Source organism: Engraulis encrasicolus, chromosome 14 (assembly GCF_034702125.1).
Source record: "Engraulis encrasicolus isolate BLACKSEA-1 chromosome 14, IST_EnEncr_1.0, whole genome shotgun sequence".
In the NCBI taxonomy this organism is placed as follows: Eukaryota; Metazoa; Chordata; class Actinopteri; order Clupeiformes; family Engraulidae; genus Engraulis; species Engraulis encrasicolus.
In genome coordinates, this window is record NC_085870.1 from 41,944,954 (window position 1) to 41,959,953 (window position 15,000).

A 15,000-nucleotide genomic window follows, 5' to 3' on the forward strand; every position below is an offset into this window, starting at 1 on the left:
ACACACACACACTATACTGCACAAGTGGAGTTCGAGAAATATCTCATTCTGGATATGTTTACCCTTTGGAAATGTACAATGTGATTGGCCATTTTAATGGACATCAATGGCTGCTGTGCAGCACTGTCACAAGAAGGCTGACATCACAAGGCCTTTTAGTTCTATTGGCATAATTTAGGCCTACACTTGACACATGTTAAATGGAACACACAATGCTCAGTGATGTCATGAAGGAATGAGAGGACAAGATTCTAAAGACACAGATGCACACTTCTCTAACTTTATTCTCTTTTGCAGTATGATATACAGTTTTGTGCAAAATCTTATGTTGAAAATCAAACATTTTTTCTTGAATTATATACTTTGAACTCAAAGCTTCTACCAGCAGAGGTGAGTTTTTTATTTTCTAATATAAAAACAATATAATATTATTCAAGTAAAATGTATTTGATCTTTTTTATCAGTTAAAAGAAACAAACTGCTGCTATTCTATCCTAGCCTTGATATCCAATTGTGCAATTCAAAAATAAGTTTTACGTCAATATTCTAATCTAAATCATTCTCTGAAATTTCTAGCATTCTACTTCCTTGCCCAATGGGCTACATTGGGAGGAAGAGGAAGTGGAAGAGCGGCTATAGACCCTCTGAGCCAGCAAACCCCTCTGGGCAGAGTAGCCCACAGCCAGGACCCTCTGGGGAACCTGCTGCCCTCAGTCATGACCAGGCAGCGACATCATCCAAGAGATCCAGGTCTGGAACGGCCAATCCCCTGCCCAGGGCTGCAACTCCCCTGAGCTCCCCACAGCTGGGACCCTCCACCGAAGTTGCAGGAGCCTCATCCTCCACCAGCTCCAGGCCTGGAGCTGCCAACACCCTGCCCAGGGCTGTAGGCACCCCAAGATCCCCACAGTTGGGGACCTTCAGGGAACATGTTTCCCTTGTGGGAGCCGCATCATCCACGAGCTCCAGGCCTGGAGCTGCTAGTCCCCTGCCCAGGGCTGTGGACCGGCCAAGATCCCCACAGCCAGTGGCATTTCGTCAGGTGTTTGAGCCCATGGACGTGCCTGGAGCAGGTGCTCCACCTCCACCTCAGGCGTCCGGAGCCACACCTGATCAGTACGACCACGTGTTGGATAATGATGTTGCTTCTCTCCCGCGGAGTATCGCAGACACCCTGGCCACGCTCTCCCCCCTGCTGGCCACCATGCTGGTGTTTGGCAACAATGACATCAACATCAGAGTGCTGCTGGAGAACTTCCTGGGTGAGACAAACTGGCAGCTCAACCAGATGCTCTACCACATCATGACATATTACAACGGCGGCCAGCCAGTGGCATCTCGTCAGGTGTTTGAGCCCATGGAGGTGCCAGGAGCAGGACCACAGCACGGTGCTCCACCTTCACCTCATGCTCCACCTCAGGCGTTCGGAGTCGCACCTGATCAGCACAACCATGTGTTGGATAATGATCTACCACGAAGCATCGCAGACACCCTGGGCAGGTTCTCCACCCTGCTGGCCACCATGCTAGTGTACAGCAACAATGACATCAACATCACAGGGCTGCTGGAGAACTTCCTGGGTGAGACAAACATGAAGCTCACATATATGATCTACGACATCGTGACATATTACAACGGCGGCCTTCCCCTCATGCTCTTCGACCCCGAAATCACGCCAGAAGACACGCGGTGCCCCATTTGCTTGGACGACTATGAAGTGGACCAGGAATTGTCAATTCTGCCATGCCGGCACTTTTTCCACAACATGTGTGTCCAGCATTGGCTGCAGAGGAGCCGCACCTGCCCAGTGTGCCGAGCTGGAGTGGGAGAGTGAGAGTCAAAGATCCAAAAATGGAGCTCAACAATGAAGACTCCTTCCCTTCCCATGTGCAATAAAAAAAAATCCTCATGGAATTCTCAGCCTTCCTGTGGTGATTTGAAATGTAGCCATTACCACTTTTATAAACATTATAGGTGAAATTCCGTTATTCGTTGCATATTGAGAAAATAAGCTTAAGGGTTGCACTTTTAACTGTCTCTACAGCATTCTCTGTGTAAGGAGTGCTAGTGTTCTGAGAAGAAAAAAATGAGAAAAACAAAGTTTGTTATTTTTTTTTCAATTGAAAAGTAAAAAAAAAAAAGAATAATAAATAATTAAATAAAAAACAGGCAGGGAGAAACAGGGAGAAAGTTTTGCTGGCAGGTGCGAGGAGACAACAGCCCGTGAAACCATCTGGCCCTGATTCATCGCAGCTTGTGCACATCGCTCTGCATTATTCCCAGCAAGTAACGTGACACCAGACCAATCAGCCCTGGGCGTGCGCCTGCTCGTCGAGCCATCAAAAGGCACACGGGGCGGAGAAGGGGGGGTACCACAGTTTTGGACCTATCAAAAAGAAAAGGGGTGGAAAGGGGGCAACACAGCTCTGTGGATCTATGAAAAAGCCAAGGAGGTGAGTTCTACAGCTCTGGGCCTAGGTCTTTGACACACCATCACACAGTGACACAATGCTATTCAAAAACAATAACAACAAAAGCAAAAATAAAAAAATAGAATCAGAAACGAGACAGAAACTAAAGGTCGTCACCACAACTCCGGGCTAAAACACGACCAAACAGCAGGACAGCAGTCCAACAGCTATGTTTGAAAACTGTTTTTTTGGGGCTTTGTTTGATCTGCTCAAGGGGACAGGGAGATATATGTGGAGGGAGCAGCGGGTATAAATGTTAATCATAACTGAAGTGACTTCTTGTGTTGTGAAAAATGTGAAAGTGTTATAAAATAAGACATCACAATGAATCTTTGAGCAGAATCAAATTCCTTTGCATTTGGTTGAACTCTCAATGTACAGCACAAGTACACACACAGGCAGACCCAGATGGGGCAGTTCATTTTAGGTATGGCCTACACACACATACGCATGCACTCAGGTACTCGCGCGCGCGCGCACACACACACACACACACACACACACACACACACACACACACACACACACACACACACACACACACACACACACGCACACGCACACACAAATGTACACGTACACGTACACGTACACGTACACGCAGGAGCAGGAGCAGTGACAGGAGAGCACAGCAGACTGGACACAGAAGAGGAGACTCACCAACCGCTTCACGGACCACTGGAACACACATGTTAACACACACGCACACACACACACACGCGCACGCAGGTACGCGCACATGCACGCACACACTCACATACTCACACTCCAAACAAGCCCACATACACACATACGCACGCACGCACGCACACACACAATTCCCTGTCACTTTAATGTCAGCAGCGACCTCATTGTTTATCATCATATATGAGCTATCCCATCATTTTCTCAGTCTGAAAAGAAACAGACATGACATTTTCGATTTGCGATCACGTTGCGGTTTCATGCCCAAATGAGCTGGCACAAAAAACTGTGTAGAAATCATGCATCATCATGGTGTCACATTGTGGTATTTCCAATAGTACTCATCCTGTCATTATGCGAAAGTGTTTGCGGTTGCATGGATGAAATGAAAGGTAAAATTGTCACGTCGTCGGCTGCCTGAGTCATTCGAGGAGCTGCGTTGTGCAGATGAAAGCAGCCAAAGACAGTTAGTTGTCCAGCAATCAGACAATGTTCCATTCGAAAGAAAATGCAGATAGAATATTAGATAGACAGTGATAGAGGGAGAGAGAGAGAGAGAAACAAAGAAAGAAAGAAAGAAAGAAAGAAAGAAAGAAAGAAAGAAAGAAAGAAAGAAAGAAAGAAAGAAAGAAAGAAAGAAAGAAAGAGAGAGAGAAAGAAAGAAAGAAACGCTGACAGAAATCAGATTTACTGCCACACAACATAACAAGTCTGGTCCATGAACTTGAATGAACGCATCCATCCCACGCGATGAGTGTGAGCTCAGCCTTTCTGTGTACACTCTATTCTAATTTAGCGGGCGACCCCAGTGGTGCTCCAAAAGTATGGACACGATTCAAAGGTGTAATCAGCATACGAAGATCATTATCTTTATTATTATCTCATGTTTTCAAAGCTTTATTTATTCGCCAAAGATTGACGGCACCACAGAACAGGCCGCAGAGGTCCCCATGACTTCATCAGTCGACAGTACTTTCGTCATCTGGCAAAGGGATGGAAGGAGCAAAGATCTCACTCAACCAGGGCTGTAACCAGACATTTTCAAATACCGAGGTCAAATACTGTGTGCTGTACTGCATACTGTACATTTAGAATGCTTCAAATACTTCAGTCAACCTCTTAAGTTTGTTTTCATTAATCACTGCCTTGAGGATAAATGGGGGTGTCGTAAACAGACTGAATGTATCATTGTTGATCATATATCCATTTTCATCATAGATAGATTTTACATTACTGAAAAAATACAGAGGACAAGACCTCTGTGTCCTCTATGGTAGTTACGGTCATGCACTCAACATCGTCCTTTACTGAACAATTTGGCAAACTTTCATTCCTATTAGCCAGGACGAATATGTTCACTCAAATATCTCTGTTCTGTCTGGTGATTCCACATACCAGAGTGGTCTCAGAGGCTCTGAGGAGATGAGAAGAGCTTTCAAAGTGAGGGTTTCAGTCCTAGTTTTATTTTCCCTCCAAATAACTCAGTATCAATTGTTTCAAACACAGCATAATGAGAGGAGGAATCCAAAATGCTTTGATGTGTCTCATCGTGTTTGTTTGAGCGAGGTAGAGGAACAAAGAGATGGGATATCTGTGATGGACCATGTCTGTGTGATGGCACGTTGCCCAGTTTACCTCAGCAGCAGACGTACAACAAAGTCTGACCTTCCATGTGCCATTAACAACAAAGGCAAAATCAAAAAATGATCACCTTGTCACTATATGGCGCAATGGAAAAAGAAACCATGTAGCTTACAGTCCACAACAGTATTAAACCTTGAAGAAGTAGTGAACATTTTTAACTAGTCCAAAGACTTGTCTTAATCTGAGAAGTGCACTCTTTAAATCCTCCTTAAATAAGAACCGCTGAGTGAGCAGCTGTAAAACTCCATCTTTGTAAAAACATGTCTTTGGCTTTCCCCATTTTTATGTTTTTGCTGCTCCTTCTCAAATTCATCATCATACATTTAATCTCATCCATTCTGTCATGTTAAACAACCAGAAAATTGGGTTTTCAGTGCAATTTGACCAGAACTACCATTTTGACGCTCAAGTCTTCCATTACATAAGAACTAAATTCAGTGGACATTGAGTGGACTTTGGTGTTGTAGTCTACCGTTTCTGGCTCTTCCTATCTCTCGTAACACATGGGCATGGCAACAATAATAAGTCACAGCTTGCATTATACGGTATGATGGGCAGGTGTATACCTATGATGCACTAATAGAGCTTCCATTATCATGGATCAACGCACAAATATATACACCAATAAAGCTTTCATTTACGTACATGGATCAACATAAATATGCAGAAACAGTATGCAATGTGCAAGATATGTACAAGGGCCAAAATCCCAGGTTCAGAAAGTAAAAACCTTGCGACAGATGTATTACAACTACTTCAATGAACCTGCTGATCCTACTTAGAAGAACAGGCAGAAGAAATATAAATATAAATATAAATATTAATATAAATACATTGACATATAGTCTAAAGACATAAAGTCTAAATACATTGTTTGTTATATTGGGCTTTCAGTGCAAGTGGCCTAAACAGGCCTTTTGATTTTAGACTTGCTGTATAGCAGTAAGCTCCTATCTGTCTGTGACTCTGCCTGCTCGGCGGTTATGCAGACTTTCGTAAGGAGGGAAAGACCTTCTTTACTCAGTTGTCAGTGTCTTACTCCTCTGTACTACTATAACTACTGTAGCATTAGATTACTGTACATTTCATTACATTACACTTAGCTGACACTTATATCCAACAGGGCTTTCTTTACAGTCCCTGGAGCTTCTTTTTAGGTCAGGTGCCTTGCTCTAGACCAGTGTTTCTCAACCTTTTTTTTAGGCGAGGCACCCTTTCAATTCATGAAAAATTTCAAGGCACCCCAAACCAACAAGCGGTAACATGGCATCGCATCCGATACCACACAAGCTTAGAAAACGCGACCTACGTTCGAAATTGCAGCTTACTGGGGTGACCTAAATTTACTTTATTGTGCGTAAATGGCAGATGAAAGATTCCACTGACTAGCATTAACTTGTCAATTTAGACAAATATGTATTATATTACATAATTTATTTATCAGCCACTTTTCCCGGCATCCCTGTTGAGAAACACTGCTCTAGACTAGAGTACTTGAGCCATGGAGAGTGGTAGGGAGTGGAAGGGTGTCAAACCTTTTGATCTACAGCCCATCTCCCTTAACTCATTAGGCCATGGCTGCCGTAGCAGAGTGACCTCAGCTTTAACTGGCTGCATTGCAAAGGTTTTCAACACCATGTAGTCATAATGTACACCGTTTTGCCAGTGAAATACCTTACTATTGGTTGAAAAAGACTGCAATATGTGAAATAATCACAGCATACTGTTTCTGCTCCACTCTGATGTGCCTTTGATCCACTCCCTGATGACTTGGGACAACTATGACATTACACAGAGTCTTTCACGTCATTGCCATTCTAGTAACTTCAAAGTTTACAACAGGGCCTTTCGGGCGCCTTTTGGGGCTGCCCCCTTGCACGGGTGAGGCATGAATGCAGTTTCGTTGTGTGCAGTGTGCACTTGTGTGCTGTGGAGTGCTGTGTCACAATGACAATGGGAGTTGGAGTTTCCCAGTTGGGCTTTCACTTCACTTCACTTCACCGTAAAGCGTGAGACACTGTGCCTACCTCTCTTTGGCATCGGCGTTGGCAAGGGCATCTCTTTCCTCTTGAGTAAGGGTCCACCTGGCCCGTACCTTGCTGGGAGCTCTTCGTACCCCCGCACCCCGCCCTCTTCCTCGCAGCAGGTGAGCAGGATGTGGCCGCAGGGGTAGTCCAGGTACTGGTGGGCATGGCAACCATGACCCGCCTTCCTCAGCCTCAGGCCCAGGGCGCAACAGCTGCAACACTCCTGTAGGGACACAAGCAACACCATGCAATAAGACACATGCTCATGCACACACAAACACATATGTATGCACTCACAAACACACACACGGATGCATGCACGCACGGACGCGCACACACACGCACACACGCACTCACGCACACACTCACGCACGCACGCACGCACGCAAACACACACACACACACACACAAACACTCACACACACACACACACACACACACACACACACACACACACACACACACACACACACACACACACACACACACACACACACACACACACACACTACAATTAATCAAATAGCAGGAAAACAAATTCTTCATTACCTTGGAGGGGTGAACCTTGACACATTCACATTCTACACTCAATCATTGACTTGCTCAGATGCACACACATACACACAAATGCACACAAGCGCGCGCACACACACACACACACACACACACACAGTCTAACACACACACACACACAGCCTAACACATGCACACAAGAGGAATGTGTGTGTGTGTGTGTGTGTGTGTGTGTGTGTGTGTGTGTGTGTGTGTGTGTGTGTGTGTGTGTGTGTGTGTGTGTGTGTGTGTGTGTGTGTGTGTGTGTGTGTGTGTGTGTGTGTGTGTGTGTGTGTGTGTGAGTGTGTGTTTGTTTGCGCGTGACGTGAGTGCGTGCCTGTCACATCAACGGAGCTTTAAATTAACATAGCATCTCTATCACTATCCGCACAACCAAACAAGGCCATCTACATGACGTTATGATGCATAGCACACTGAAAGGCCACCACAGACACATTTTACACCCTAAAGACCTTTAGGAGAGAATAAATAAGACACAACATTCACTGGGCAGGGCTCAGCATATTAGGCTAAAGCATCCTAACCACGCACGCGGGCAGACATGCACACACGCACGCGCATGCACACAGACACACGTACAAACAGGCACACACACACACACACACACATGCATGCAAGCATACTCAGGCAAACTCAAACGCATGCACACAGGCGCGCGCACACACACACGCACATGCACACACACACACACACAACACGCACACACACACACACACACACACACACACACACACACACACACACACACACACACACACACACACACACACACACACACACACACACACACACACACACACACAGAAATACACTGCAGACATTTCCCCTTGCAATCATTACGGTGTTGACAGGCCTGGAGAAAGGATTTTGTTTGGGCTTTGGGGCATCGCTTATGGGCATAAATCCATAAAGCTGATGGAGCGAGTTTGTAGCAAGATTACCAAGCCCGGTAGCCCGAAGAGAGGGGGAGAAAGGAGGAGGAGAAGCACGACAACAGTACGGCTTTGCCTCTGGAATGGGGACACCGCTAGGCATCAGATGGGCCCGTTGTCTGGGATGAAAGGGACATCCGTGGCTGTGTGCATTGTGTGGTCTGCTCTCCCACTAAAAATCGCAGCCATTGTGAGGTGAGCAGGCGTGTAAAAGGCTTCACTCGACTTTTTTGTCATCGACGAGCCTTCTTTTTTCTCTGTGCCACTGCCCTCACCGCCAAAGGCCACTATAGGTGTACGGCTGCAGCTGCCCAACACAGAACTGCACACCGCATCCATACAACACAGAACTGCACACCGCATCCATACAAAATCTCACATCGACCTTTATTATGAAAGAGACAGTGGACGTGGGACAGCAAACGAGAGGGAGAGAGTAAGATGTGGAAGGTTTGGGGTATGCCCATAATCATGTTCAGTGGTGGCTCTAGACCAAAATTGTCAGGGGAGGTCGTGGTTGGCCCAATGTGTTTTCAGATGGTGCACAATTAATGGAAAAACAGGTATTTTATATTTAGATATTTCAGTTAAAAACAATAACGACCATTGACTGTATTCCTTAGTACAGGGGCCGCAACAGAGGCCAGGAGCAATTTTACAGGGGCCGTGGCCCACTCTGCTCCCCCTTACAGTAGAACCAGAGAGAGTAGAGAGAGAGAGGTTCCATTGGCCCATTGTTTCCGGGTTCTATTATTGGGGGGGAAATCCCCCTTTAGGCAGACCTAGGCAGACCTAGGCAGACCTGAGGACTGTTCTATTCAATGCTAGGAGCATTATGACACGCCCCTTTAGGCAGATCGGAACCTGGTCATGTTAGGTGCCCATAGCAACCTATTATGTTGGCATATCTCTATACTTAAAGAATCTCTGGTAGAACAGCCTATGATCATGTTTGCCCATATACTGTATAGCCGGGTGCCTTGGCATTGGCATGTTGCGCACACAGCACCGCATCTAACAGGTCTCTTCACGCAGCTGTTTAGTGGCTATTTGTTTAACCGTTGTCAAATCAGCATGATGCAACTGGTTTTGGTGCTGCATCATCACAGCGACAAGCTCCAGACTGGAGATGCAGGGACGCACAGTTGATCACGCAGTCAGAACACCAGATGCCACGCAGTTCACCAACAGCTGTCCCACTAAACACATGAAGGGGTGTTTCACTTTATCAAAACAAACACCTGCGGCTCACAATCGAACGAACACGCCACCGCATCAAGCGAATGCCCAACTAAGCTCTGCAGTCAGTCCACGTCTACAACAAAGTCGTGCAGAGCAGTGACGCTGCACTATGTCAGGGATTCTCAACTTTTTTTTTTCAAGAAATACTCTCCTGACCTCATCATAAGCATGTCCATGCCCCCCTGACCTCATCATAAGCATGCCAAATGCCCCCCTGACCTCATCATAAGCATGCCCATGCCCCCCTGACCTCATCATAAGCATGTCCATGCCCCCTGAGTTCATCATAAGTATGGCCATGCCCCCTTGACCTCATCATAAGCATGCCCATGCCCCCCTGACCTCATCATAAGCATGCCAAATGCCCCCCTGACCTCATCATAAGCATGCCCATGCCCCCCTGACCTCATCATAAGCATGTCCATGCCCTCCTGACCTTATCAGAAATATGCCAACTCCCATCCCCCAACAGCATGATGTTAAAGATGCTCAAAATAGCACAGTCTAATGATAATAATAATTTCATGTCTGCTATTATTGTTTATGCTGTATGATTATTATTTGGCTTTCTACAATGATGTGAGATCTTCCATTCCCTTTGAATGGGATTTCCCAACTCCCCCCATTTGTGACTTAGTGACCCCCCTCTCAACGTCCCTCAAGGGCTCTCTAACGCCCCCCTGGTGGGGGGTGGTGGGCTGGGCTGTAGAACCCCCATTGAGAAACACTACGTACACTACATGAACAGTTAGATCTGTGGATTTGGGAGTTTTGATTAACAGTAGGTCAGTGTTGACCTGAATTACAATTAAACACATTACTTTAATAATTTGGCACTCAGTAAAGATATGCAGACCTCGATGCATTCTTCTCTAGTCAATAAACACACTGACAAATAAAATAATTTGCAAAGCACTCAAACAAAGTGAAATAATAAACATTTGCACTGTCCCATTACGGGATTCAAATGAGAGCCAATGGTCTGTCATGTACGAACCAGTAATAGAGAGACCAAATAGCCCATTACAAACATTACTGAAATCCACAAAAGAGCTTAACTGATTGTAACCCCGCCACAAACCCCAAATCCAATAGCCTAAGACTGGCAACAGTGGATGAACAGAAGATAATGCTGTGGAACAGGATTTTTTTGCTGTTGTTGTCACAGGCTGGTCTATAGTGGTGCGACATATAATCTAGCCCTGAGTGCAACACGGCACAGTGCTGATAACAGTGCCTGATTTGTTGTGGTCACAGAGAGAGAGGGGGGGGGAGAGAGAGAGAGAGAGAGAGAGAGAGAGAGAGAGAGAGAGAGAGAGAGAGAGAGAGAGAGAGAGACAGAGAGACAGAGAGACGCAGAAAAAAAACAATATTCCCGGGGAACACATGTTGAGCACTTCGGCCAAGACACTGCGTTGCTCTTGGCCTCGACAGAGTTTGCATTCTTCTTCCTGCTAAATCAAACCATACACTTCACTATTTTTCAGAGGGCCAATTTTTCAGTTGCACGAAAACTGGAACAAGACACACTCATAAAAAATAACCCCACAAGACCAGTCCAGTAAAACTCTATCTAACTTAAACTTAATTCGAAACAAAATAAAAAGCCATAGCCATTCCAACTGAGATGTTTGCCTTCACAGAAATGATCAGGAAATAAAATCTCGGGGAAGAAATGTTTGTTTTGGTGTAGACACAATACGTTCTGTCTTTGAGCTATCCAAAATATGTAAGGGCTTAGCCCAGTTTTGAAAAGCAAAGCAAAAATCCTTGGAGACAAAAGTCTGTGGCTATGACACTGGCTGATGGGTGGGAGGAGAATGTGAATGTGAGTACATTGAATCACCAAGGCCACCAAGGTCTGGTCTGAAACATCTGCGGTGCGCAGTTGAGGTGAAAGACCTTATGAGACCCTACTTGATACTGTTGTGGCTCTGAAATAATGACTTCTGAGGTCTTCAGCAACAGGGGTCAACAGAGAATAGTTGCATTCCCAGACGCAAACATAAAAAACATTCACTCTGCAGGAAATGGCCTACAGTTTTAATACTGTACGTACTGTGTATATATATATATATGTTTACAAACACTTATTGTAAAAGCTTTGTGTGGATGTAATGTACACAACGGAGCTAATAATGTATACTCAGACTTCCCAAACCAAAACATCTTGCACAGAATCTTGCTAGAGTCAAAAGTGATTTTGAATTGTTGTTTCAGTGATTATCTATGTGTGTATTTGTGTATGTATGTGTTGACAACGCTTTCTCTCTCTCTCTCTCTCTCTCTCTCTCTCTCTCTCTCTCTCTCTCTCTCTCTCTCTCTCTCTCTCTCTCTCTCTCTCTCTCTCTATATATATATATATATATTAGTGGTGGGCCGTTATCGGCGTTAACGTGCTGCGATAATGTGAGACTCTTATCGTGCGACAAAGAAAATATCGCACGTTAATCTATTCTCAAAATATGGATTTGGGGTTTGGGGATGCGCATCACCATAGCGTTCGATTGAATGACACACGCTTTCAGACTGCCCTCCAGTCGCTTCGCCTCTCCACCTGTTGCTCAGCTCAGCAGACCTACTAAATATGAACAGTGTTTGCATGCTGTAAACATTAATCTCTCTGCCGTGGTGGTGTTGTTTTAGTGCTTTTTCATAAGTGATAGACTAGAGAGACGTTATAGTTTGAGGTGAAGCAGACATTATTGTGTAGCCTACCAGCCCGACATAGCCTACATTTCCTCACGCAATTGCATGGAACACAAACAAAGTCCTGTTCCAGAAATCTTGTCTGTGCCATAATTGCAAAACATTCCGTGTGATATACATTTTGAAGATTGTCAAACTGAAACTGTCAATATCTACTCTCGCTGAATGTTTGTGTTATGATCGCGCATTTGCGCGCATTTGTCAGACGGTAATACACCTCGCGGTTGTTGCACTTGATATAGTGAACCTCGCGGTCGTCGCGCTTGACTTTTTTTTTGCAAACTGAATTCATTTGGAGTTGTAACTCCGCTGGCATTCTAACGCAGAGAACATTAGGCCAAATCGATGTGGGCCAGTGCTTTAGGGTCTAAAACTAGCTCTAGAAATCTAGTAGCCTGGCTCTGACTTTGCTGTACCTGCTGCGCAGCTCCTCCCTCTCTAAAGGAGCCGCTGCCCTTTTTAACAGTCAGTGGCAGATTCATTCTCTCTCTCTCTCTCTCTCTCTCTCTCTCTCTCTCTCTCTCTCTCTCTCTCTCTCTCTCTCTCTCTCTCTCTCTCTCTCTGCCCATTAGAAATGCTGAATTGTTGAGGTCATTTCGTTTAAATAGCCTAAATGTTTGATAGATTTATCTGTATTTGCCTCTACAATTTATAGCACTGTTCATTTTGAAATGTCAGTATATTATGACTGTAAATGCTTCCTAACATATTCGAAACACTTTTCAAATATTGCAGGGATTTTTTTTTTCCATCACCAAATATCAACCATTTTTTTGATGATGAGATGCATTTTGGAAAAAAGAGATGAGCTCTGGTGTAATGCGCCATCTTAAGAAACTCCCTAGGTTTTTTTTCATCATTATTTCGCTAGCGTGCCTATTCTGAATGAGCCATTTTGATATAGATTAATCTAGATTAATCTAGATTAATTTCATAATTACAGTGAGATTAATCTAGATTAAAAAAATTAATCTATGCCTTCCCCTAATTTGTATATGTGTGTGTGTGTGTGTGTGTGTGTGTGTGTGTGTGTATCTGTGTGTGTGGGTGTGTGTGGGTGTGTGTGTGTGCGTGTGTGTTTAAGTGCTAACGCTCTAATTCCATCCCAATGAAAAGTCCTCGTCGGCCCCTGATGATGATGAAGATGATGACCATCATAAAGATATCACTCCACTCCTTATCTCGAGTGAGAGACACACTTCCACTCTGTTGGAGCCATTCATTTGGATGATGCATTTTATCAGCCTGGCATCTGTCCAGGGCAAGTGCATTAGTGGAGGTCTGCCAACCACAGGAGGAGAGGACGGTGACAGCTCTGGAACCAGGCCAGGTGGGCCGGTGGTGGGCCGTGCTCAGTCGAATTGGACTGCTTTGTTGAGCTAACAGCAGTCTAGTTGTCACAAAATGTGCTTTGTTCTGCCAGTCGAACGTTGCAATAGTGACTGAAAAGACTTTACTGTGACTTCTGACACTCTTGGGACACTTTTTCACTTTTGAGTTTTTGGCTTCTGTGTGCCACGTAGCTATTGCCTGATTACCACCAGAGCTAATCACAAGTGAGATTAGGTCTGGTGGCCTGCCTACTGTTCCGTAGGGGGCTGTGATTAGGTCTGGTGGTAACCAGGAAAGGTCGGAACACTTGGCCATTATGACACCCTGCCCCGCTCTCTGATTGGACAGAGACAGGACAGGGACATGCTCTGGTCTGTTCCTGAGGGTAGCTTCCATGCTCCATGCTGTCTTTCACATCGGAACGATTGTGCAAGGCAGCGTGGGATTTCCCAGGCTAACGTAGCTATGGCACATGTGAATGAACTGCTGTACTTCTCATCACCAACCACAGTTGTTGTGTGTGTGTGTGTGTGTGTGTGTGTGTGTGTGTGTGTGTGTGTGTGTGTGTGTGTGTGTGTGTGTGTGTGTGTGTGTGTGTGTGTGTGTGTGTCTGTTGTGTGTGTGTGTGTGTGTGTGTGTGTGTGTGTGTGTGTGTGTGTGTGTGTGTGTGTGTGTGTGTGTGTGTGTGTGTGTGTGTGTGTGTGTGTGTGTGTGTGTGTGTGTGAGAGAGAGACAGAGTGAGATATGCCTTTGGCTGAATGTATATAAGAGTGAGCTATATGTGGTTCATATATGTGTGCAATGTCTTGTGTACTCTGTATTTATGTATGTATGCTACTGGACACCATAATAAACGATACTCTACTCTTCTCCAGTGTACACTACTCTACTACACCAGGGCTTGACACTGGCACTTGCCAACCGGCCAAATGCTGGTAAATCTTGGCTGCGGCTAGTAATACTTTCAGTGTCACTAGCCAATTTGGCTGGCAGTTATTGCTTGCACAGTATTTCAGTCCAAGAAAAAGCTCAGTAACTCAGTTTCTACTGTATTTGCTTGATATACTTCCATGTAGAAAGCAATGCACTCATCTTGCTTTAGCACTTAATCTTTTGAGGTTAGACGTACACTATCTTGATAAAGGAAGAAGAAGAAAACAATACAAAATCTGTGGCTAGTGGAATACCTGAATGGCTAGTGACTTGGGAAAACCACTAGCCACAGTGGCCGGTGGGTGAAAAAGTTAATGTCAAGCCCTGTACTACACTATTTATAACACAGGGTCTTTAGTAATACATTGTGACTTGTTCATTGCTATTCTGGTTACAGCTAATGTGTAACAGTGGCCAGGTAACAGATTAACATAGCCTTAACCACAAAACCCC

The 15,000-nt window shown here is 45.0% G+C and overlaps 2 protein-coding genes across 4 annotated transcripts in view; one reads left to right on the forward strand and one right to left on the reverse strand.

Moving 5' to 3' along the window:
- The window catches only part of fbln2 (fibulin 2), a 124,143-nt gene that overhangs the window by 53,788 nt on the left and 55,355 nt on the right, over positions 1 to 15,000 (reverse strand). For all 3 annotated transcript variants that reach the window (XM_063215783.1, XM_063215781.1, XM_063215782.1), the window contains exon 5: positions 6,827 to 7,049. In XM_063215783.1, coding sequence (XP_063071853.1) covers positions 6,827 to 7,049 — 223 coding nt within the window. The remainder of the gene's footprint in view (positions 1 to 6,826; positions 7,050 to 15,000) is intronic.
- Positions 276 to 1,895, forward strand: LOC134462656 (uncharacterized). The gene is made up of 2 exons (XM_063215785.1): positions 276 to 390; positions 577 to 1,895. Exon 2 carries the CDS (start codon positions 596 to 598, stop codon positions 1,832 to 1,834), a length of 1,239 nt encoding a protein of 412 aa, XP_063071855.1. The 5' UTR covers positions 276 to 390; positions 577 to 595; the 3' UTR covers positions 1,835 to 1,895.